The 21,677-nt window shown below is 58.1% G+C and overlaps 1 protein-coding gene across 2 annotated transcripts; it reads left to right on the forward strand.

Moving 5' to 3' along the window:
• The first annotated feature begins 1,956 nt into the window (after positions 1 to 1,956).
• Positions 1,957 to 18,085, forward strand: MDFI (MyoD family inhibitor). 2 transcript variants are annotated; one of them, XM_003922989.3, is made up of 5 exons: positions 1,957 to 2,138; positions 2,227 to 2,313; positions 10,289 to 10,471; positions 13,461 to 13,685; positions 17,171 to 18,085. In XM_003922989.3, the coding sequence occupies exons 2-5, from the start codon at positions 2,238 to 2,240 to the stop codon at positions 17,425 to 17,427; spliced, it is 741 nt and encodes a 246-aa protein (XP_003923038.1). In that variant the 5' UTR covers positions 1,957 to 2,138; positions 2,227 to 2,237; the 3' UTR covers positions 17,428 to 18,085. The 2 variants fall into 2 exon arrangements, with proteins under 2 accessions (XP_003923038.1, XP_010332144.1); XM_010333842.3 differs by lacking the exon at positions 1,957 to 2,138 and having other exon boundaries at positions 2,230 to 2,313; positions 10,294 to 10,471; positions 17,171 to 18,015.
• Positions 18,086 to 21,677: the final 3,592 nt, after the last annotated feature.

Here is a 21,677-nt window from a genome sequence, read left to right on the forward strand (position 1 = left end):
CATACCCTATCGGGTTCTGTCCTGAAATGTTGATTTTAATGTGTTGATTTTTAAATTTTTTTTATTCAAGTATAATAGTCATACCAAAAAATTGCCTAACCCTAAAATGCTCCGCTCGCCGTATCCTTACAAACTGAGCACACCTGTATAACCAGCATGTATGGGATTAAACTTAAAGTATGATTTACATTTCCAACAAAACAGACGTTAGCACTGGGCCAGATTCAGAGGGCCTTTGAGATCAAGCAGGCGACTTGGAACAGGCTCCGGGAATGAGCTGATGCAGAGTTTAGGGGCCCTGGATTGAGACTGAAAAACCAGGGGGAGGGGTGCAGCACTGAGGTCTGGGGTTCGGGAGGGGGCCCTATACGCGGGAGGAAACAGAAAGAGACGGTGGGGATTGCCTTTGGAGGTGGGTGAGGCCCAGCGTGCGCGCCCAGGTAAGCAGGTAAGAATGCAGCAGCCGCCAGGCCCAGGCCGCGGGCGCGTCCCGTCCGAATGACTCAACCCGTGCCAGGAAGCGGGAGTCAGCTCAGCTCTCCAGAGCTCCCGGACAGCAGCCGGATTCCGGCCGGCTCCTGGGACACTAGGACAGGCCACCGCAGCGAGCAGCCAGGACTAGGCGACGGAAGCCTCTCTTCCCGTCCCACCCCACCTTCCTCCGGGCCGCAACCACCCCAGTCCATCTCTGGGACGCGGCCGCGGTGGCTAGAGCGCGGCCGGCGCCGTGGGGGCCATCCCGGTCCTGGCCCCGACGGCGCCCCGAGGACTTGCGAGAGCCGTAAGTAGCGACTTTGGGGGGCTGGGAGAGTCCAAAAAGCGGGGAGTGGGACGCCCGGCTTCCTGCGTCCCAGCTCCCCACTTCCAGAACCGACTGGACCCGGGACTAGAAAAGGTGGCCTGGCGCCGCCGCCGCCTGCCAATTTGCTCAAGGGCCCTCGTGATGGGGCGCCCAGACGCGGCTCCTAGGCGGCCCCGGACAAGTGTAGCCGAGACGCTGCCACCCCAGGGTGCCGCCCCACCCTGAGCATCATCCCACGGACCCGCCCAGCCCCACCTGGAGGGCCGCAGGCTCCAAGGTCTTCCCCATTCTCCAGGACCAGGTCCCGGGGTCGCGCTGAGGGTCCCTGAACCCTCTCGGACGGCCTGGCAGCAGCGCCCTCCTACCGCCACGGCTCACCACCCAGAGGCGCAGCTCAGCTGGCCCGAGGCCGCCTCCCTCCCCTTTCTCCACGAACCCTCATATTAGAAGGCCTCGGATTCCACTCTGGATACCACAGAAGGGCTGAATTCGGAGGACTTCTCTTTGCCCCTAGAGTCGGTTTTCTGACACGCATTCCCACGCACAGCTGGCAGGGGCAGGGGGTCGGGGATGCGCTGGGCTGCTGCGGCACAGGGGAGGCTGGTTGGTCACCAACCGGATTTCCCGGACAGACAACCCTGGCGGCTTGGGCGGGTGGCCTGGAAGCCCAGATCCCGGTCCCCGGCTTAGGAACCCGGGCAGAGGCTGAGGGGCATAAGGTGACTGAGGAACTTGATCGCGCCCATCTTTGGGGCCAAGAGATTTGGAGCCCGCAGTTATTCAGACAGTTGCACGAAGTGGTTGAGGCTTCTCTGTTTCTCCTGATTTTCCAGAAACTTTTGCAGAGTTTGGACAGGCGAAGGAAAACGTGCAGCTCGCGGGGCTCCGGGCCTCAGGGGGTAGGGATTTGGGGAGACTGAGGCCCCGCTCCAGGAGCGCGGAGGAAGCGCTCAGAGCCGGCTTCCTGTGGGGGCTCAGGCCTCGGGCGCCCCGCGGACAAACGTGTCCGGCTCGGGGCTGGGCCGAGCCCGGCGCGGGGGAGGGGACCCGCAGAGGGGCGACTGGGAAGGCGAGGAGGGGGCGGGGAGAGGGTGGGCCAGGGAAGAGGGGAGGGGAGAGGCGAGCAGGGGAGGAGCGAGGGGGCTGGAGAGAGAAGGAAGAAGGAAGGGGCGAACGGCGCGAGCAGGCGCCGTAAAGGGAAAAAGTGAGAGGGGAGGGGGCGCCGGGAGAGCACCCGGGAGCGAGCGGGCCCTGTGCAGGGGCGCCAGGAGCAGGCGCGGATGGCGGGCCCCGCGCGGGGATCTGGCTGGAAAAGAGCGTAGCGCGGCTCGCACGAGTGAGTGGACTGGGAAGGCGTGCGTCGTTGGGGGACGATCGCCCCCTGCCCGCCCTCGGCCTCGCCCGCTGAGCCCTGTTTTCCGCAGGTCCGGGGCCGATGTACCAGGTGAGCGGCCAGCGGTCCTCTCGCTGCGACGCGCCCCATGGAGCCCCCAGCGCAGCCCCGGGCCCAGGTAGGACCGGGAGTGGAGGGCGAAGCTGGACAGGGGCGGGTGGCGGCTGAAGGGGCCAGTTATTAGATCTCCTCCTCCGTCCGCAGACTCGGGGAGACGGCTCTGGGGAGCTTGGTGGGGATAGGGACGAAAAGTCTGGGTTTGGAGACTTGGTCCAGGGAGAGTAGGGGACTGGGCGGGGGAGGCAGGGCTCTGAACAGAAGTTGCGACTCTGCCAAGTTGGCTCCAACTCCCCGCAACTCCCGACACCAGACACACACACACATACGCACACTCCGCGGTGTCTGTCTGTCCGTCTGGGATTTGTGTCTCGACCGTTTCTGCCCAAAGTGTAAATATTTATGGGGGCCTGGCGTGGAGGGAGGGGGCGTTGTCTGAGTCTTTCTCTCCTTCCCTTCCCCCAGCCCAACTAGAGCCCAGCGCTTCCCGAAAACTTTGGTCTGCCGCAAGTGGCTGCAGGACCCGGCCCCTCCGCTCTTTTCTTGCCATCCCTTCTCCCTCTCTTTCCTTCCCTCTGGTGCCGGCCAGTCCCCGCCGCCCCTGCCCTGTGCACACACGCGCACCCCCACCCCGTGTCTACAGCCCGAGTGAAGGGCCTCATCCCTCTCCTGGCGCCGTCTGTAACCCACCCGCGATTCCTGGGGGAGCCTCCCAAGCCAAGGACGGTTTTTGACTCCCTGAGGGGATTTGGGGTAGGGGCCTTGCGGGCTGTGGTTCTCAGTCCCTTCCCTCACTGGCCAGATGCCTAGCTGAAGCTCCCAAATGGAAGTCCGGGTCAGGGAGAAGTCAGGAACCTCTGGGATGTGCTCAGGGCCAGGGGAACCGCGTGGGGGAGTGTGAACCCGGATTTCATAACGTGAATCTCCTCTGTCTATGTCCTTGCCTTCCTCCCGCCAGCCCCATTCTCCCTTTCCCCTATTTGACTCTGAATAATGAAGGTCTGCTCCCGAACCTCTGACGTGAACTCCCTGCCTTGCCTTGGACAAGCTCCTTCCCTTCTCTGGCCTCAGCCTCCACATGCGCCCGCCCTCGTGGCCTGCCTGCCTGTTGGAGGAGGCCCCTCTGTATTCCCCACCTACTTGGTATGGACGCCTAACTGTGGGGGTGGGGGTCCTCTAAACCAGAGCGAGGACGAGTGGAAGATGTCTGGCCAACCGCCAGCACGTAGATGAGACCAGTGTGTCTGCAGCCCATCTTGGCCTAGCCTCAAATTCCCTGCCGTCTCTGCGGGGCCCCTGCAACGGGGCCTTCTGCAGGATGAGCGCCTCCAAGAACTGGACTCCTTCAGCCCAGAGGGAGAGCGGGGGGCGGGGCACTTGGAAGGGTCCTTCTCTGTGTCTGGGAATCTTCCCTGTCCCGCTGGGCCTCCCTCCTGCCTCCTCCCTTCCTCAGCCTCCTGCTCTCCCGTCCTCCTACTCTCCCCAGCTTTCTCCCTCCCCTGATCCATTTTCTCTGGTCTCCCTTCACCTTCCAAGATCTCCTTCCTTGCTGAAGCCACTCAGCTCCAGCAGCAAGAGGAGAGAGCTAACTGCACAGAACCGGGGCCAGGGTGGGCAACTGGGAGGGTGAAGCCCCGGGCCGTAACTTGATGCCCCCCAGCGCCCCTGCAGACCCCCTCCCCAGCCTGGGTTGGGCCAGACAATGCGGCTTTCATAACTCAAGGCTTCGCTCTGCCACCGCCTTGGGAGAACGAGCCTGCTGCCCAGGAAGCCGAAACCGCAGGAGACCCAGCCAAAACCCCACAGACGCCTGAATCGGAGACCAGAATCCCCCACGCTTTGCTCCCTGGGCGCTGACAGAAAGCAAGGCCACAGCGCTGCCCCCAGAGGCCCTACTGGCAGGGCAGCCAGGGAGCAAGCCCCTCCCTCAGCCTCCCCAGTGCAGACAGGGCACAAGGGGACTCAGGGCAGATCTGGTAGGGGCAGGTGGCCAAGCCCCCACACCCTTGGCTCTCCTAGCGGCCTCCTCCTCACCCACCCCTGAGAGCCCCAGGAGCCTGGCTCCCTAGCCCACAGGCACATTTCTGCCCAGCACTGGGGCGTCACATTCCTGTTCATGGTTCTAAATTGAATTTCCTGGGGAATTGGAACCTTCAGACCTAAAATAAAACCAACTTGACCCAGCCTAACTGGCCAGCCCAGGCTCTGTTTGGTTCTCAGCTCGGTGGCTTGGGACTGTGACCAATGGATTCACATTACCCATGTGTGTATCAAAGACGTCTACCCTCTCTGACTTTCTTGGGGTTCAGGTCCAGATGCCACCCCTGTTCCTCAGCCCTCTCTCTCCTTCCCCTGACTGGGGCATTCCGAACTCCGGATAGTACTCTCTCCAGTAGGCATTTGCTGAGTGCCCCTTGGGGATGCAGAGATTAATATGGACGCCACCCCCAGGGAGTGAGTTGGGAGGACTGTAGTCTGTTTGAGAAGCCAGGACTTCACTAACAAGTTATTAACAAGAGAGGACGCTGGAGCTAAGTCCTCAGCAACTGGGTCAGAGAAGGCTTTCTAGAGGAAGAGGTGAAGTTTGAGCTTGGTCCAGAAGGATGAGTTGGATTTGGAGAGTGGGAGAGGTAGGAGCTTCTGGTCAAAAGGAACAATATAAGCACTGGTGGACTGGTCAGAATATCTGGCGACGGCCCAGGCCATGGAGAGGCCAGTCTGCCTGGAACACAGGATCCTGGTACATTGATAGATTGAAGATACAGACTGAGGCCTTGAATGCCGAGCCAAGGAAAGACGGAAGTGTGAGGTTCCAGCCACCACTGTCTGACCATAGGAGGTTCTGGCCTTCTCTCTCCAGAGATGGTCAGAGCTCCAAAGGGGAAGCTCAGATCCACAGTCCACAAGGACAATGATGAGGGCTACACTTAAGGCACCAGGCAGCGGAGCTCTGGAGCGTGGGCCTTTCTCCACACCAGCCAGGAGTCTTCCGGCTGGAACTCCCATGGGCACTGTCCAGGCTTGAACCCATCCCACCTGAAAGAGGTCCCCCTACTCCCTGTTGGTCCAGAACCACCCCTCAACTTGGTGGATGGCAGGCAGGGAGAGCCCACAGAGTCCTTGCTGAGGGTGTGAGTCTTGGCCTTTCCTCTTGGGCTCATGGATTTACACATGCCTCCCACTCCCTTCTGGGGCCGGCTGTCTTTCCAGAACTCCAGACGTTTATTAGAATCTTATCCCAGTTTAGAAATGGAAGCTCATTGAAACAAAGGAGTTATTACCTTTCCGTATCTTCCGTTTGTAGATAGCCACCTTTGAGAGGAGGGCTACAGGGCCGGGAGCTTCTGCTCAGAGATGCCACCAGCATGTGTGGCACCAGGTGCAGATTAGAAGAAGGTGCCCCCTTGGTCAGATGGAGCAGGCGTGCAGTCGGGTGAGCAGATGGCACCTACTAGGAAGAAGAGGACTTCAGCCCCATCCTCTTACTCCCTTGGCAGGCACCTTCTGCAGGTCGTGAATTGCACATCCACACAGGGGCTTCCTTCGCCTTTGCAGACCACCCCCTTCCCTCCTGCCCACTCTACACTTCCACTCTCCGGAAGTTTCTCCCCCGAGATGTTCTCCCCTCGGTGGCTGGACAGAATGGAGACGTGGGCTCTTGGCGCCTCTGCCCCATCTGTTCCAAGCAGGAGCTGCTTCTCAGTCCCCACCTCGGGGTCTGGGCCACCAGGGCAGTGTCGCCGCTGCAGACCAGGTCCTCCTACAGCTGCTTCTTCCTTTTCCTTTGGCTTCCCTGCCTCTGGACACTTGGCACAGCTCCCTCTTCTGCTGTCAGCTCTGGTTTGCTGGGTCCCCTCTGTGGCCCCTCCTGGCTCCGGAGGTTCTCTGTCCCTCTGTGTGTCTCCAGGTCAAGATTACCGGACATGGTTTTCTTTCCTTCCTCATTTTTCCTCCATGGTCTAATGCCTGGTAGGTTTCCTGCAGGATGTGCCTCCTCGGGCCTTGGTCTGCACTCTATAATTGCCTGTTCCCACCAGATCCAAGGTCACCAGCCCTGTAGGTGACTGTCAGGAGGGACTGCCCACAGAGTGGAGACACTGTGGGTAAGAAGGTTGGAGCTGTGAACTCCAGGCTCCTTAAATCGTCTTCCTCACCTTCCCTCCTCTCTTCTTTCATCTCTCGGCTCTCTCTGCCTCTCTCTCCCCGCTCCCTTCCTCTCTGTGCCCTTTGGAGATAGTTCACAGAGGACACCGTATGTCAGCCCCGCTCTGTGCTCTGCGATTGATTCCATTTCAGTTCAAGACCACCCTGTGTCTCTAACACTACGGGGAGGAAGGGAAGCAGGGAGGGCAGGGAGCAGAAGTCCTGGCTTTCTCTACCAGAAGACTCACAGTGTCACCCCAGGGAGCCCTCGTGACCTCTGCAGGAAGCCTGGGAAGTGACCACAAGGCCTGTCCTGCCCCAGCTATCATTCTAGGCTTCCCAGCCTCAACACCACCCCAGAGCAGGTGGCGGCTCACTGGGGGTCTTGATTCCTGCTGCTCTTCTCAAAACTCCCCTTCTGTGCTACTGACTGGTCAAGACTAAGTGTGAGTGTTGCCTGACCCAGGAAGCCTGCTAGCCACACTCACCCATCTGGGCTAGGGGCCGGTCTTCTGTGATTCCGCCATTCTTTCGGATGCCCTACCATCACTCTGGCACCTCTGTGTGTGTAAGAGCCACCAGCCCACCCCACCCCTGACCGAGAACTCCAAGGCAATGAGCTGGTCTTTCTCACTTGAGTAGACCCAGTACTCGTTATATTGCTGGGTGACTCTTATATTGCTGGGTGACTCGTAGGTGCTAAATGTCAAATCACGAAGCACAGGTAGGAAGGAAGGAAGGAGGGGAGGAATGAATGAAAGGGGAAAGGTCAGAAGCCAAACTACTCATTTAAAAAAAAAAAAAAGGAGGGAGGAAGGAAAGAGAGGAAGGGAAGGAGGGACAAAGGGAAGAGGAGTGGGGCTGTGGGTGACAGGTTTGTGAACAGCCCGCGAATGAGCATTTTCTTTCCTTCTTGAAACCCTGTGGCGTGAGCATTAGGACAGAGTAGCCCCACTCTGATAACTTGCCAGGCTGGTAACTGGTGAATGCAGGGTTCGGATCTTCCGCTCCTCACTCAGGTCTTTCTGTCTCATTACACCGCGTGGGAGAGTCAGGTCTCCCAGTTCAGGGCCCAGGGCCATGGAAGATGCCTCTGGGGGCCAGAGTTCAGAGCTAGGCAGGCCCCTGATTTCCTGAAGATTAGGACCCTGTCTTTCCTTTGTCTTTATTTTTATTTATTTATTTATTTATTTATTTTTTCATTTTTGTGGAGAACGGGGTCTTGCTATATTGCCCAGGTAGGTCTTGAACTCCCGGTTTTACAATTTTTTTTTTTGTCTTTTTTTTTTCCCCCCCCTTTGAGCCTCCCTTTTTATGGCAACTTGGTTTTAGCCCGCAAGAGCCATATCTGAGCTGGTGTAGACCAGGCTCAGGGCTAGGAGAGGCACCATCTGGCACCAGCGTCTCCACTGGCCTGCTCCCACTTGTCCAAATCCTCTGATCCTCCAAAAGCCATTTGATTTCTCAGTGATCAACCCAGCTATGAGTGGGGCTCTCAACAGGCCCACAGAGCAGATGGAGCTGGAAGGAACCCAGCCCTGCCTTCCTGGAGTCATGGGCACCGGGAAAGGCTCCCAGCAAATAACTCCACTGCCCTGCAGGAATCCCAGGAGCGCCAGCCCTGCCTCCCCCTTGCCCCAGCTCCTGTCTCCAGGCAAGGCCTGTGATTTTTCACTGGGCAGGTGAGAACATGCCTGTTGGGCCTGCTGCCCTCTGTGCTTCCCATGTGGGGCCTTGGGGCGCCCATCCCCCTGACCGTGGGGGACCAGACCCCTTAGAACAGGGATTCCTAAGGGGTTTCTGAGGGTCACGGCCACAGGGGGCTGTGCTCTGGGCCCAGGGAGGCAGCTGGGCCCCAGGATCTTCCCCTCAACGTGTTTCCTACTCCCCTCCCCCAGGCCTGCACTGAGCCCTCTAATTATCTCCCTCCTCTCTTCTTTCAGCTCTCAGCTCTCTCTGCCTCTCTCTCCCCCGCCCCCTTCCTCTCTGTGTCATTGGGAGATAGTTCATAGAGGATACCATATGTCGGCCCCTCTCTGTTCTCTGTGATTGATTCCATTTCAAGACTATCCTGTGTCTCTGTCTCTGCATGTGTCTCTTTCTGGGTCTCTCCATGGGGTGTGTACTCTCTGGGCTTCCCTACTGTTTCTTGTCATCTCCCCGTCTGTGTTATCCTGCCACTTTCCATGTCCCCCTCTGTGTCCCCCTGCCTCTCCCCGTGTCCCCCTCTGTGTCATCCTGCCACTTTCTGTGTCCCCCTCTGTGTCCCCCTGCCTCTCCCTGTGTCTCCCTCTGTGTCCCCCTGCCTTTCCCCGTGTCCCCCTCTGGGTCTCCCTGACACTGTCCATGTCCCCCTCTGTGTCCCCCTGCCTCTCCCCGTGTCCCCCTCTGCGTCACCCTGCCTCTTTCCATGTTCCCTTCTGTGTCTCCCTGCCTCTCACCTTTTCTCCCTCTGTGTCACCCTGCCACTGTCCATGTCCCCCCATGTCCCCCTGCCTCTCCCTATGTCCCCCCGTGTCTCCCTGCCTCTCCCCATGTCCCCCCGTGTCCCCCTGCCCCCCATGTCCCCCTGCCTCTCCCCATGTCCCCCCTGAACCCCTGCATCTCCCCATGTCCCCCCGTGACCCCCTGCCTCTCCCCATGTCCCTCCCATGTCCCCCCTGCCTCTCCCCATGTCCCTCCCATGTCCCTCCTGCCTCTCCCTATGTCCCCCCCCGTGTCCCTCCTGCCTCTCCCCATGTCTCCCCCCAGTGTCACCCCTGCCTCTCTCTGTGCCCCTGTGGCCTCTGCATCTGAGCCTCTTGTTTCTGTGTCTCCTTGCTCCTTCTCTTTCTCCCAGCATGATATGTGGGGAGAGGGCAGGTGGAAGGCCACCCTCTTGAGACCCCTGTCTTTCCAACTAACCGCATAGGCTGAGGTCTGATGAGAGGCCCAGGCTGCACCCTACACCCTTTCATTGACACAGCCTGGGCCTGCCCATGACCCCTGGCTGAGGGTGTGGAAGCTCAGACCCCTTTCTTCCTCCCTCCCTCACTACCCATCCCCCATTCCATTTTTCCCCTGAGCCTAGGGGCCCTAGACCTGCAGCATGGGGAGCTGTGGGTTTGAAGGTGGCTCCATTTCTGCCTCCTGCCGCCCCTGCACAGAGCCACTGTAATTACATGTGGCTGCGGTTCACCTCTTCCCCTGCGCTCTGGCCGGCTTCTTGTCGCTCTCCTGACTGTAGCCCCTCCCTGCTCCTCACCCTCAGGTTCCTCTGACTCCTCTGCCATCATCCTCTCTGACCCAGTTTCTCCCGCGCCTCCCTCCGCACTCTGTATCACACAGTGCTCCCTTCTCCATCGCCTCTGTCTCTACCCCATCTCTATCTTTCTCTCCATCGCTGACTTTCGCACTATTGCTGTCTCGCTCCTGTCCCAGGCTGTCTGTCAGTGGGTCACTGTGAATCTCTCTTCCACACCCAATCTCCTGCAGTCCAATGCTCTATCTCTCTTTGCTTCTACCTCTCACTGTCCCTTTGATTCTCCGTGTCACTCTGGATGCCTGTCCCTATCTCTCCGTCGCTGACTGTCCGTCTGTTCTCCCCTGCGCTGTTTCTGCCTCCTCTCCCACTTCTCTTTATACTCTACCAGCTCTGCCCCTCCCCGACACCACACACACACGTGCACACACTCACGTGCATGCACACCCTTGCTCACTCCCAGATTGTGGTTTGGGAGCTTTCTATTTTGGAGTCCGTTGCTGTTGTCAGGTAGAGTAAGGGCTGGGTAACTGGTGCAAACAGACAAAGAATGAGGGTTCAGTGAGCATGGTGGGCGGTGGGGCGGGGCCCAGGGCTTGGCAAACAGGAGGGCCCCAGGAAAATGGACCTCAGTCATCTTCTTTTTTCCTAGCCCAGACCCTATCCCTCCTTCCTGGGCTGGAGGTAGTAACAGGATCCACTCACCCTGCGGAGGCAGCGCCAAAGGAGGGCTCTCTGGAGGAGGCGGCAACCCCCATACCCCAAGGCAATGGCCCTGGGGTCCCCCAGGCCTTGGACAGCACTGACCTTGATGTCCCCACAGAAGCTGTGACATGTGAGTCCTAGGGAACCAGGAGGTTGGATGGCAACATGTAGTGGTTGCACTAGGGAACTCAACTCAAATGGGTTGGCAAAACTGGGTACACCCACTTGGCCAGGACCTTGAGGGTAGCAGCACGGCAGCAGAAAGGGGCATGGCACTGTCACTGTGCTGTCTGTCAAGGGGCAGGCCTCCACCGAAAAGTGGCTAGGAAGCAGGAGTGCGGGCAGGCTCCAGGCAAAACGGCTCAGGACGGAGAGCATGCGGCTGCCTGGAGAGAGGCGCCCCGGCCTCAGGAAGAGAGCTACGGGGCTGGCATGGGGCAGCGAGCCCGAGCCTGATGCAGCCCCATCCTTCTGGGAATCAAGGCTAAAAGGAAGAAGCCCCCAGTTGCTCTGGGGGTGGGGGCAAATAGAACAAAATTCAGCTCCATTCCCAGGCCTGGCTTGAGTTCTCCAAGGAGGTCCTGGGAGGGAGAGAATTTTCCCCCTTCACCCTCAAAAACAAGAGAAGCAACAGCTGGGATCATTTTTATAAACAACGAGGATTTGCCCACATCTATAGACATACTTTTACTTCCCAGCTTTCTGTCCCTGAGTGGGCTCACTTGCTCGCCTTATCAGCCTGTAGTGAGGCATTAGGATGGCTACTGCCAAGCCCATTTTCCAGACGAGGGAACAGGCACAGAGAACCACCCACCCTGGTCCCAAGCTGGGAAACACAGGTCTCCCGACCCAGCACTCTTCCCAGTGCCTGCCTGCATGCCCAGCTGGCATGGCCGCGTGGGCAGCCTCCTCCAGCCAGGGCATCTGGGGCTAAGTTGGACTCCCTGGGAGTCAGGGTTACTATCCTGCTAGTGCACGGCCCTTGGTCTCCAGCACACCCACCAGCAGAATTGAAAGAGCTCAGTGCCGTGGCTGTGGAGGAGGGGGCCTGGTGGGAATGGGACAGACGCTCCTGTGTCTGTGAGCCCTGAGTGTTTGCTCTGTGACTCAGCCCCCACGGCCATGGCCACAGGCAAGCTCTGTGTCTGTCCACGTCTCCCAGATCCCTCAGCTCACCACACACTCCCGCCCTCAGGTCACGGCACCCATGTTTAGGCAACAGGGCAAGGGGCACCAAAGCTGGCCAAAGACTTGGCCCAGTCACCCTGTGTGGGGCCAGAAGGTGGGGGCCGGATGATTCAGGCCTGGCCACTTCCCATAGCCTTACCCCTGTTTACCCAGATGAAGACACCAGCCACAGCTCTTGCTGGAGGCTGCCAGCATGGAGCCTCTCCAGAACCCTGGCTCCCACCCTCCCCCTGACCCCCAACCTTGTCCTCAGCTCCTTTCTCCCAATCTTCATGCCCTCCCCAGCTATGGGACTTCTGGCAAGCTTTCCCCCTCTGGGCCTCCGTTTTCTCATCTGTGAAATGGGGCCAGTAGTAGATCTCTTGTGATGCATAAAGAAGCTACTCCACCTAAAGCTGCCAGCGCTGTGCCTGGGACATAATACCTGCCCGAAACACGCATGCCACCAGTCATGAGGGTAGCGACTGTCATGATAGTAGCAGCTTATTCCTCAGTCACTTGCCTCCAAGCCTCTGCCCCCCTGCTGGCCTCTGCCCTCTGAGCCCAGCTCTTAATCTCTAAGCTCACCCCATATTTGACACTTGCAGGCTGTGTGACCTTGGGCAATTTATTGTACCTCTACCTCTCTGGGACTCAGTTTCCCCATCAGTAAAAGAAGGCTAGCTATACCGAGGGGATCCGTGAGCCACAAGTGCTTAGAAGGGCTGGTGTGCGGGAAGCAGTGTGCGATGTTGTGACTGCTGCCATCACTGAAAGACCTGGCCTCCTTGGCCAAGGGAGGCACCGAGGCCACCCTCCCCTCTCTTTGGGCTCCAGGGCCCCCAAGACAACTCCCTCCTACACAATTCACACACACAGGCCAGGCCTGGAAGGAGAGGGGGATCCAGACTCCAGCTCCTGAGGGACTGAAGTGCCCTACATTTCCAGAGGGTCCTTGGGGCCACAGGCTCCTGCCCAGGAGTTAGGAGTCCTGCCCAGCTGAGGAGCCCCAGAGCTCTCAGTGACCTCTCCTCAGCCCCTCCCTACTCCCCGAACCATACACATGTCCCCTCATCTCTTGAGAATAGAACGGAGCCAGCCAGTTCTCACCCAGAACTGAACATCCCTGAGTGAGGTGCAAGAAGGAACTCAGGGCTTGGGGGATCTCCAGGGTCACCTTGCCTGCACCCCATTGATCAAGCTGAAGTTGGTCCCTCAGTCTGCAGTGGGGACCCAGGGCTCCTGGCTTTGGGGGTCTCCCCACTGCCTTTCCTCTTGCCACCTTCCCTCCCTCCTCTCCCAGACCCCAAGGCCCCTCCCCAAACTCTGCCAGCTGCCCACAGAGGCAGGATGGGGCTGGGGATTCAGAGGGCAAAGGTTCAGGTTAAGACACCAGGAGGAAGGAGCAGGAGGTAGAGGGGCTGCAGTGAGGAGCCCCTGGATTCCAGGGCCAGGCGTTCATCTCCAAACAGATGTTTCCAATAAATCACCCAGTGTGCCAAGGGCAATAACAGCTGGGGGCTTGGCAGAGGCCAAGGTGAAGGTTAACTGCTTCACTGTTACCCTCCCTACCCCAGCCAAACCACCCCTCTTCCCCAACACCGCCACTGACACCACTCTGCCGAAACCTCAGATGACAAGAGCAGGAGAATGGACTTGGTGTGAGGAACGAAGGAGAGGTCCAGGGCTCCGGGCCCTTCCTCTTGCACATCTGTCATTTCTGGACAGAGCACTGAACTGAGAGTCAGGAGCTAGGGCCAACTCAATTCCATGGCATGGCTCCGGACTAGTCATCTCTTCCCTCTGGGCCTTAGTTTCCCCATCTGCAGGATATAGGTATGGCTGGGTGCTTTGGGTGTGTGAAAGAATGAAGCAGGCAGGATTTGAGCACAGCTCTGGGGGCTGAATGACCCCCGCCCTTTTCCCATCAGCCTTTCTCTTCATCTCTCCAGGTCAGCCTCAGGGGAACCCCTTGGGCTGCACCCCACTACTGCCGAATGGCTCTGGCCACCCCTCAGAGCTGGGCAGCACCAGACGGGCGGGGAACGGTGCTCTGAGTGGCCCCAAGGCCCATCGGAAGTTGCAGACACACCCATCTCTCGCCAGCCAGGGCAGCAAGAAGAGTAAGAGCAGCACCAAATCCACCGCCTCCCAGATCCCCCTCCAGGCACAGGAAGGTAAGCACCCCATCCCATCTCTCCCTGGGAGAGGCCTCCAAAGCCAGGGTTCTGGAAGCAGGACCCAGGGGCCTGCAGGAGCGCCCTCACCAGGCTGCTGCTTAGAAATGCAGGATCTCAACCTCCTTCCAAGCCTACTGGATTGGACTCTGGTGGGGCTTAACAAGCCCTGCAGGGAACCTGATGCATGATCAAATCACAGAACCTCGAAACGGGCACCTGCTGGGTAAACCGAGGCATACCTACCTCCTCAAGCCCGCCCCCTCCCCTCTCCCACCCCTCCCATCCGTGCTTTCCCAGAATTGCCATAACAAGGAACGGAGCCACCTGGGTTGATCCATCTTAAGCCACTCTGTTTCTGGAAACAGAAATATTCGGTCTAGGGAGGAAAAAACACCGTGTAGCAGAACAAAATGGTGCGGGGGCAGGGCTGCAAGGTGCAATGGGAGGTCAGAAGATCCAGACTCCCAGACAGCTGTTGTGCCTGCAACACGAAGATCTCCGTAGGGCTGCAGGGCAGCCAGCCCCCTCCTCACCAGCCATCAGGTGAACATGGCTCACTGCTGCCTGAGCTCAGTGATGGCCTGACCTTCACCCCAGAATGTTCCAGTGGTTCCTGTCTGTGTGGAGGGACACTGGCCTGGGCATCTGCAAATAGATTCAGTTTACACATTTGTATGTAACATGCTTAGAAACCTTCTCACTCCGCAGAGCAGATTCTGCCCAACAGTTTTTTGTTTTTGTTTTTGTTTCTGTTTTTTTTTTTCTGAGACGGAATCTTGCTCTGTTGCCCAGGCTGGAGTGCAGTGGCACAGTCTCAGTTCACTGCAACCTCCGTCTCCTGGGTTCAAGCGATTCTTCTTCCTCAGCCTCCCAGACGTGTGCCACCATGCCCGGCTAATTTTTTTTATTTTTAGTAGAGATAGGATTTCACCATGTTCAGGCTGGTCTCAAACTCCTGACCTTGTGATCCACCCGCCTCTGCCTTCCAAAGTGCTGGGATTACAGGCATGAGCCACTTTGCCCAGCCCCAATAGTCGTAGTTATGAAGGAGCCATTTATTCATGTAAAATGTCCTGGCTGGGCGTGGTGGCTCAGGCCTGTAATCCCAGCACTTTGGGAGGCTGAGGCGGGTGGATCACCTGAGGTCACGAGTTCGAGACCAGCTTGGCCAACATGATGAAACCCTGTCTCTACTAAAAATACAAAAAATTCGCCGGGCATGGAGGGGGGCCCTTATAATCCCAGCTACTCGGGAGGCTGAGGCACGAGAATTGCTTGAACCCAGGAGGCAGAGGTTGCAGTGAGCCATGTTTACGCCATTGCACCCCAATCTGGGCAACAAGAATGAAACTTCATCTCAAAGCAAAATAAAATGAAATGTCCTAGGCACCTGCCATGTGCTGGATACCTGGTTCATCCCGTCATAAAAGCTCTTACGAGAGACATAGATAGGTAATCGCTGGAAGAGGTGATAAGTGCAGTGATAAAGTCACAAAGAGGATTATGTGAACGCAAGGGGACACTCACACCAGCCCAAAAATCTGGGGAGGGAATCCTGGGAAAGCTTGGAGGCAATGTCTGAGCATGCCTTAAAAGATGAAAAGGAGGCTCCAGCCAGGAGAGCACAGAGGTGAGAAATGGCCAGTATGGCTGGAGGGTGAAGTGCCAAAGGTGAGACTTCGCAGCAGGCAGGGGTCCTGGGAGGTCGTTACCAACCAGGCAGTGAACCTAGACTATCCGGAGAGCAGCAGGGTGCCCCTGAAGGGTTTTTAACAAGGTGGTGACCTCATCCAATTTACATTTGAAGAGAACTACCCTATCCAGTTTGAAGAGAGATCGTCAGACCCTAGTCCCTCCACACAGGAATGCAGGAGAACAGGGTTAGAGCCTCCTCCCTCCTCCGCACAGTGAGTCTCCCAGGGGGCCCCTGGCCAGGAGAACTGCACGCTCTGCCCCATGGCCTGGCCCCAGCACATGGAGCGCTGCAGGACAGAGGCTCTAGAACCAGCAGCCTGGACTCAAGTCCCAGCTCCAGCACCTCCCAGCCCGGGCCCAGCGCAGCTTCATGCATTTCTGTTCACTCAGCACCCCTATGTGCCAGGCGCTGCTGTAAGGACGTGTAATCTGTCAGTGAACAAAATGGGCAAAGGTGCCTGCCCTGCTGGAGCTTACATATCCCGTAGGAGGGGATGACAATGAACGTGAGGAAACAGTGTAGCACAGTGGGAGGCGATGGCCTCTGGGGGAAGCAGGCAGCCAGGTAGGGCCAGGCAGGGAGTGTGAGGCGGTATTGAGGCCGGTGGTGCAAGGCCTCTGCGAGAGGTGGCATTTGGGCAAAGCAGGAGATGAGGGAGTCAGCTGAGCACGTGCCTGTGGCAAGATTCTTCCAGGCAGAGGAATCAGTGTCTGCATGGCCAAGGAGCAGCCAGGAGGCCGGCGTGGCTGGAGCAGAGTGATCCGGAGGAGAGGAGTGGGAGAAGAGAACTAAGAGGGCACAGGGACCAGACCACAGGGGGCCTCGGGGGCCACTGCGAGGACTTCAGCTTGTATCACAAGTGACATGTGAGCTATGGGAGCGGTCTGAGCAGAGGAGGGCCGGGATCCAACAGATATTTCCAAAGGATCCCTCTGGTTGCAGTATGGAATGGAGATGCTTCAGGGGCAGTGGGCAAAGCCAGGGAGTGGGGAGACCAGTGAGGAGTCTGTTGAAGGTGACCAGGTGAGAGATGAGCCAGGTGGGAGGATTCTGGGTGTAGACTTAGCTTCTGTCTTTTTGTTTTGACACAGAGTCTCGCTCTTGTTGCCCAGGCTGGAGTGCAATGGTGCAATCTCAGCTCACTGCAGCCTCTACCTTCTGGGTTCAAGTGAGTCTCCTGCCTCAGCCTCCCGAGTAGCTGGGATTACAGGCGTGCACCACCACACTCGGCTAATTTTTTTGATTTTTAGTAAAGATGGGAGTTTCACCATGTTGGCCAGGTTGGTCTTGAACTCCTGACCTCAGGTGATCCACCCACCTCGGCCTCCCAAAGTGCTGGGATCAGGCATGAGCCACTGGGCCCAGCCGACTTAACTTCTCTTAACCTCAGTCTCTTCATCTGTGGAGTGGGGCTAGTGATAGCCCCTGCCTCATCGAGTCTTCATTGGAGGTCTAAATGAATGTAATTCATGCAGAGCACTCAGAATAGTGCCTAGAACAAGTATCACTCCATATGTTGGTTAAATAAGCAAACTGAGGCTGGCTAAGAGCAAGGATGATCCAGACTGCCTGGGCTGGACCCTGCTCTGATATGCTCGACTGTGTGTGCCTCGGAGTCATCACCTAGGGGACGGACGCATGAGCTTCATGTGTGCCAGGTGCTTGGCATGGGCAGGCGTACGGTGAGCACTCAGCATCCCTGCCGCTGCTACTGCTGCTGGGCGCCCCCACCCCTGGCTATTTCACACACGCTCTCCCCTTCCCGTCTCCTCCGCCCACCCCTCAGACTGCTGTGTCCACTGCATCCTGTCCTGCCTGTTCTGCGAGTTCCTGACACTGTGCAACATCGTCCTGGACTGCGCCACCTGCGGCTCCTGCAGCTCAGAGGACTCGTGCCTCTGCTGCTGCTGCTGCGGCTCCGGCGAGTGTGCTGACTGCGACCTGCCCTGCGACCTGGACTGCGGCATCCTGGATGCCTGCTGCGAGTCCGCGGACTGCCTGGAGATCTGCATGGAGTGTTGCGGGCTCTGCTTCTCCTCCTGAGCCTCTGTTGGGGACTGGGCCAGCCGGGCACCCCTGCAGATTCCAGCAGGGTCCCCCTGAGTGGGGCCAGGCCTAGGACTGTCACACAAGGCTTCTGAAGGCCTCCTGTTCCTGGTCCTCTCTCACCCACCCATGTCCTTTCAGAACCCCAGCCTTGACAATGGTGGGGGCGTGCTCAGAGGGGCTGTTTCAGCCGTGGGTGGTGGGCCCACGGCAGAGAAGCCTGAACTCTTTAGTGGGTTACCAGGGACACACATCACCGAAGACCTGGTGGGACAACCTAGGGGCAGGGCTGGGGTGGGGGCTGCAGGGGGCCAGCCAGGGCTGTGGAACACTGTGAAAGTTACCTGGGGAGGGAGGGGCGGTGGCTCTCTACCTCTCCCTGCTCCCGGTGCCCGCCTCTCTCCACCACCTCGGGCTTAGAGGACAGCAAATGTGAAGACGCCCCACCCTCCCTCAGCCAGCCGTCTCCAGCCTCCTATCCTAGGCTTTTGTGGGGGCCTAACCCATGCAGTGACCCCAGAAAGCAGGGCTAGGCAAGGCCTTTGGGTAGGGCGGGAGGGGGAACAGTATGGAAAAGACTGGAATGGGAAAGGGAGGGAAGGGAGGGAGGGTCTGTTCTATTTGTTGCTGTAAATAAAGATATTTGTCCGTCTCAGATTTCTTCAGGACTCATGACTAATTTCCAGGGGCCATGACTCTCAAAAGCAAACGCTCCTACCACTCCTAAAAAGCACCCACATGGATGAGGCTGCCCTGCTCTCTGGGGGCCCTGCCTCTTCTGCTTTTCTTACCCCAGAAACCGCCCTGCCCTTCACATTTCCCCTCCCTTCTTCACGTTTCCCTCTAAGGGAAGAAGGAAAGTGGGGTACCTTCTCCCACTATTATTTCCCTCTTCCCACCAAAGGGAGGGGAAGCCCAGAGAGGGAAGAGTTAAGCTTGGCATGGAATTAATTAAGAGCAGATGTGTTCGGGTTTTGATTCATTAATCTCCTGCTGACTCCAGCTTCTCCAGTTCTTCCAAGGCGTAGGTGACGCCCATGTTGGTACTAGAGGGGCGCCCGGGAGGGGGCCAGTTCCAGGCCCAGGGCACCCCAGGCTTGCCCCAGGGCTTCGGTGGAGGCCCGGTTGGGGTTACACATGCAGCCTCAGGCATCCCCCCCCCCGTTGCCAGGGGTCTGAGAAAGAAGGAAGCTGTGTCAGGACTGCAGGGGTCCCCAAGGCCATCTGTGGGGCGGCCTTGGTATGTGGAGGAAGGAACCTGAGAAGCGATGCCAGCTGTGAAGACTACGGGGCTGTACTGGGGGCAGCTGGACCAGCACCCCCCACACACATCCTGGACCCGAGGAGAGGTCCAGGAGGCATGAGAGGCTCTCAGACGGTTAGGGTGACTTGGAGAAGTCTCAGCTGATGAGCGCTTCAGAGGAGACCGCCAGGGTATTGGTGGGCACTGCTTCCAGGAACGAAGGCTTGGAGGGGTTCCGAGGGGTTCTGGAAGGAAGTGCAGGGTGACTGGGGGAAAGGGCCAGATGAAATTCAAACACTCTTTTTTTTTTTTTTTTTTTTTTTTTTTTTTTTTTTTTTTGAGAAGGAGTTTTGCTCTTGTTACCCAGGCTGGAGTGCAATGGCGTGATCTCGGCTCACTGCAACTTCCGCCTCCTAGGTTCAAGCAATTCTCCTGCCTCAGCCTCCTGAGTAGCTGGGATTACAGGCACGCGCCACCATGCCCAGCTAATTTTTTGTATTTTTAGTAGAGACGGGGTTTCACCATGTTGACCAGGATGGTCTCGATCTCTCGACCTTGTGATCCACCCGCCTCGGCCTCCCAAAGTGCTGGGATTACAGGCTTGAGCCACCGCGCCCGGCCCTCAAACACTCTTAAGGAATGTCACAGGAGAGAGCAGCCCATGGCCTTGGGAGTGGGTTTCATTGCAGCAGGAGGAGGAGGCTCTAAGAGGCAGCGAGAGAGCTAGGCCCCGCTCCTCCCCATTCCGTCCCTACTCACACGGGCCTCACTTCACCAGCTTCAGGGTTTTCTGACCTCTGAGAGCACACAAGAAATTCAGGACACAGAGAGGAAGGGAACTGCCCAGGGGGTTCTCACTATCAAGCCAGTAGAGGGCCCCGGAGGCACCCCCAGTACTCATGTATCTCTGTGTGTATTTGTATCTTTTTTAGTTGCTGCACGCCCAAGGTACGGAAGATTTGAAAATCTAATCTGTGCACACACAAGCATTTACATGTATGTGTTTTCTTTTTTTTACAAAAATATGAGGATCCTGTACACACTGTCCTGGACCCTGTTTCTCCCACCTGGCCATGTGTTGGGGGGCTTCCTTCCCAGCACACGGAGAGCTGCCTGAGTCACCGGGATGGATGCGCCACGGTCCAGGGACCCAGCCCTGCGCAGTCCACGCTCAAGCACTTTGTTACAACAAGGCTGAGCCAACACACCCTTTTGCATGAATGAGCTATATTGGCAGAACGTTCGTGAACGTGGGATTGCTGGGCCTGCCATTGACAGGACTGCCCGGCTGTCCTCGGTGAGGGTGTACCAGCCTCGGCTCACTCGGCCTGGGGGGGCGTACACTTCTCCCACTGCCCTGGAGAGACAGTGGTAGGAGAGTTTCGAATTCAGTCCTCGAGGCTGGAGTCTGAGGGATGTTAGGGATGCCAGATCGGGGGTGAAGGGGCTCCTGACGAGCTTCATATCTGGTCCAGGTGGGGAGGAAGGCCTGGTCCCGGCCCTCCCCGCTCCGCAGGGCTGTGGCAGGAAGAGGCGCCGCTGCAATCCAAACAGCCATTTCCTGCTGCAGGCTCCAGGCTGTTTTCTTTAGGACAGTGGCTGAAACCCTAGAGGCTGAGCTGGGTGGGGGCGGGACTGGGGAAGAATTTAGCCAGCCCCCTAACACACATACACACACACACACACACACACGCACACTGCAAACACACACCCACTTCACGCCTATGTGCACCCACATACTCTCACACAGCCCCTCCATACAGTCACACACTCAGATACATTTCATAGGCTCATGCATTCCACACCCGCACCACACACACACTCACACCACATCTGCACACACTCACACACTGCCCATTTTAGAGCCTGCAGCTTCGACCACCCCAGGCCAGCCTGAGGCTGGGCTGCGGAGACCTATGTCGGTCCATTCCCCTTTCGTCCCATGCCTGCCCTGCCTTCCTCACCTCGCCATCTTTGCCCAGGTGCCCTGACCCCTGCCGGGCAGCAAATAGCATTCATCTAGAGGTTGCCCACCCCCAACCAGGGCAAGCCCTGGCTCTGGATCCGTCCCTCTCCTCCTGGCCCACCACAGGCTCCCGGGTTCTGCTTTCCAATGGCTGGGCTGCACCAGGTGACAGTTCTAGGCCTGGCTGTGCTGTGGGCCACCAGGAAGGGGCTCTTTCCTCCCCAGGCCTTAGTTCCCTGTGTGTACGATGGAAGAGCGGGGAGCCTGCAGCCGTAATGGTGGCCACAGTGTTCAGGGAACACCTGCCTCTCTCTGGTCTTCTTTTATCGTTAGAGCAGCAGATCGGTCCACTTTTGTCCGGGAGCTGTCTTAAGAAGCCACCCCCATCCCCATTTGATTTAGCCTCTTGTCTAAACCAGAGCAAGCACCGCCTGCCTATGGGATAAAAGGTGGTGAGGCCAAGTTAAGCCAGCCCTGGCCAGTACTGTCCATGACCACTCAGTGATTTTGTGCGCCAAACCTAAGAGAGGTGGCCCCACCGCAGAGCAAGTAGCTGAGCCAGGGGCTGGTTTGTCAGCGGAGGGCAATCAGTCGGGGCCCTCTGCCTCCAAAGTCTCCATCAGCTTCTCCCTGAATTTGGAACTTGAACTGGCCTGGCCTCTTCTCACACCCAGCGCAGGGCCAGCTGAGCTTCAGGCCCCATGGCCTCCGTGGCTCCAGAGCTGCCAGGACGGAACACCGCTAAGCAGCTCTGACACTGGGCAGAGCAGGTCCACCCCACCCCATGCCGTCACCCCCAGTAGCTTCACCTGTTCCCCAGGGAGATGGTCCAGTCATGGGGGCCAGGGCTAGTCCCTGAGGTTTTCAGGGCGACCGCTGCACACACTCCCACGGCTGAGCAGGGGGCAGCTTGTTGACCAAGCTGGGAAAACAGCACAGCTGCCCTTGGGACTGGCCCTGGGCAAAGAGAGGTGAGAGAGAAGCAGGGACAGGAGGCTCAGGCCACAGTGGGGGAGCAGCGGGTCGTGGGGACAGAGC

The sequence above is a fragment of the Saimiri boliviensis genome, chromosome 4 (assembly GCF_048565385.1).
Source record: "Saimiri boliviensis isolate mSaiBol1 chromosome 4, mSaiBol1.pri, whole genome shotgun sequence".
Lineage (NCBI taxonomy): Eukaryota > Metazoa > Chordata > Mammalia > Primates > Cebidae > Saimiri > Saimiri boliviensis.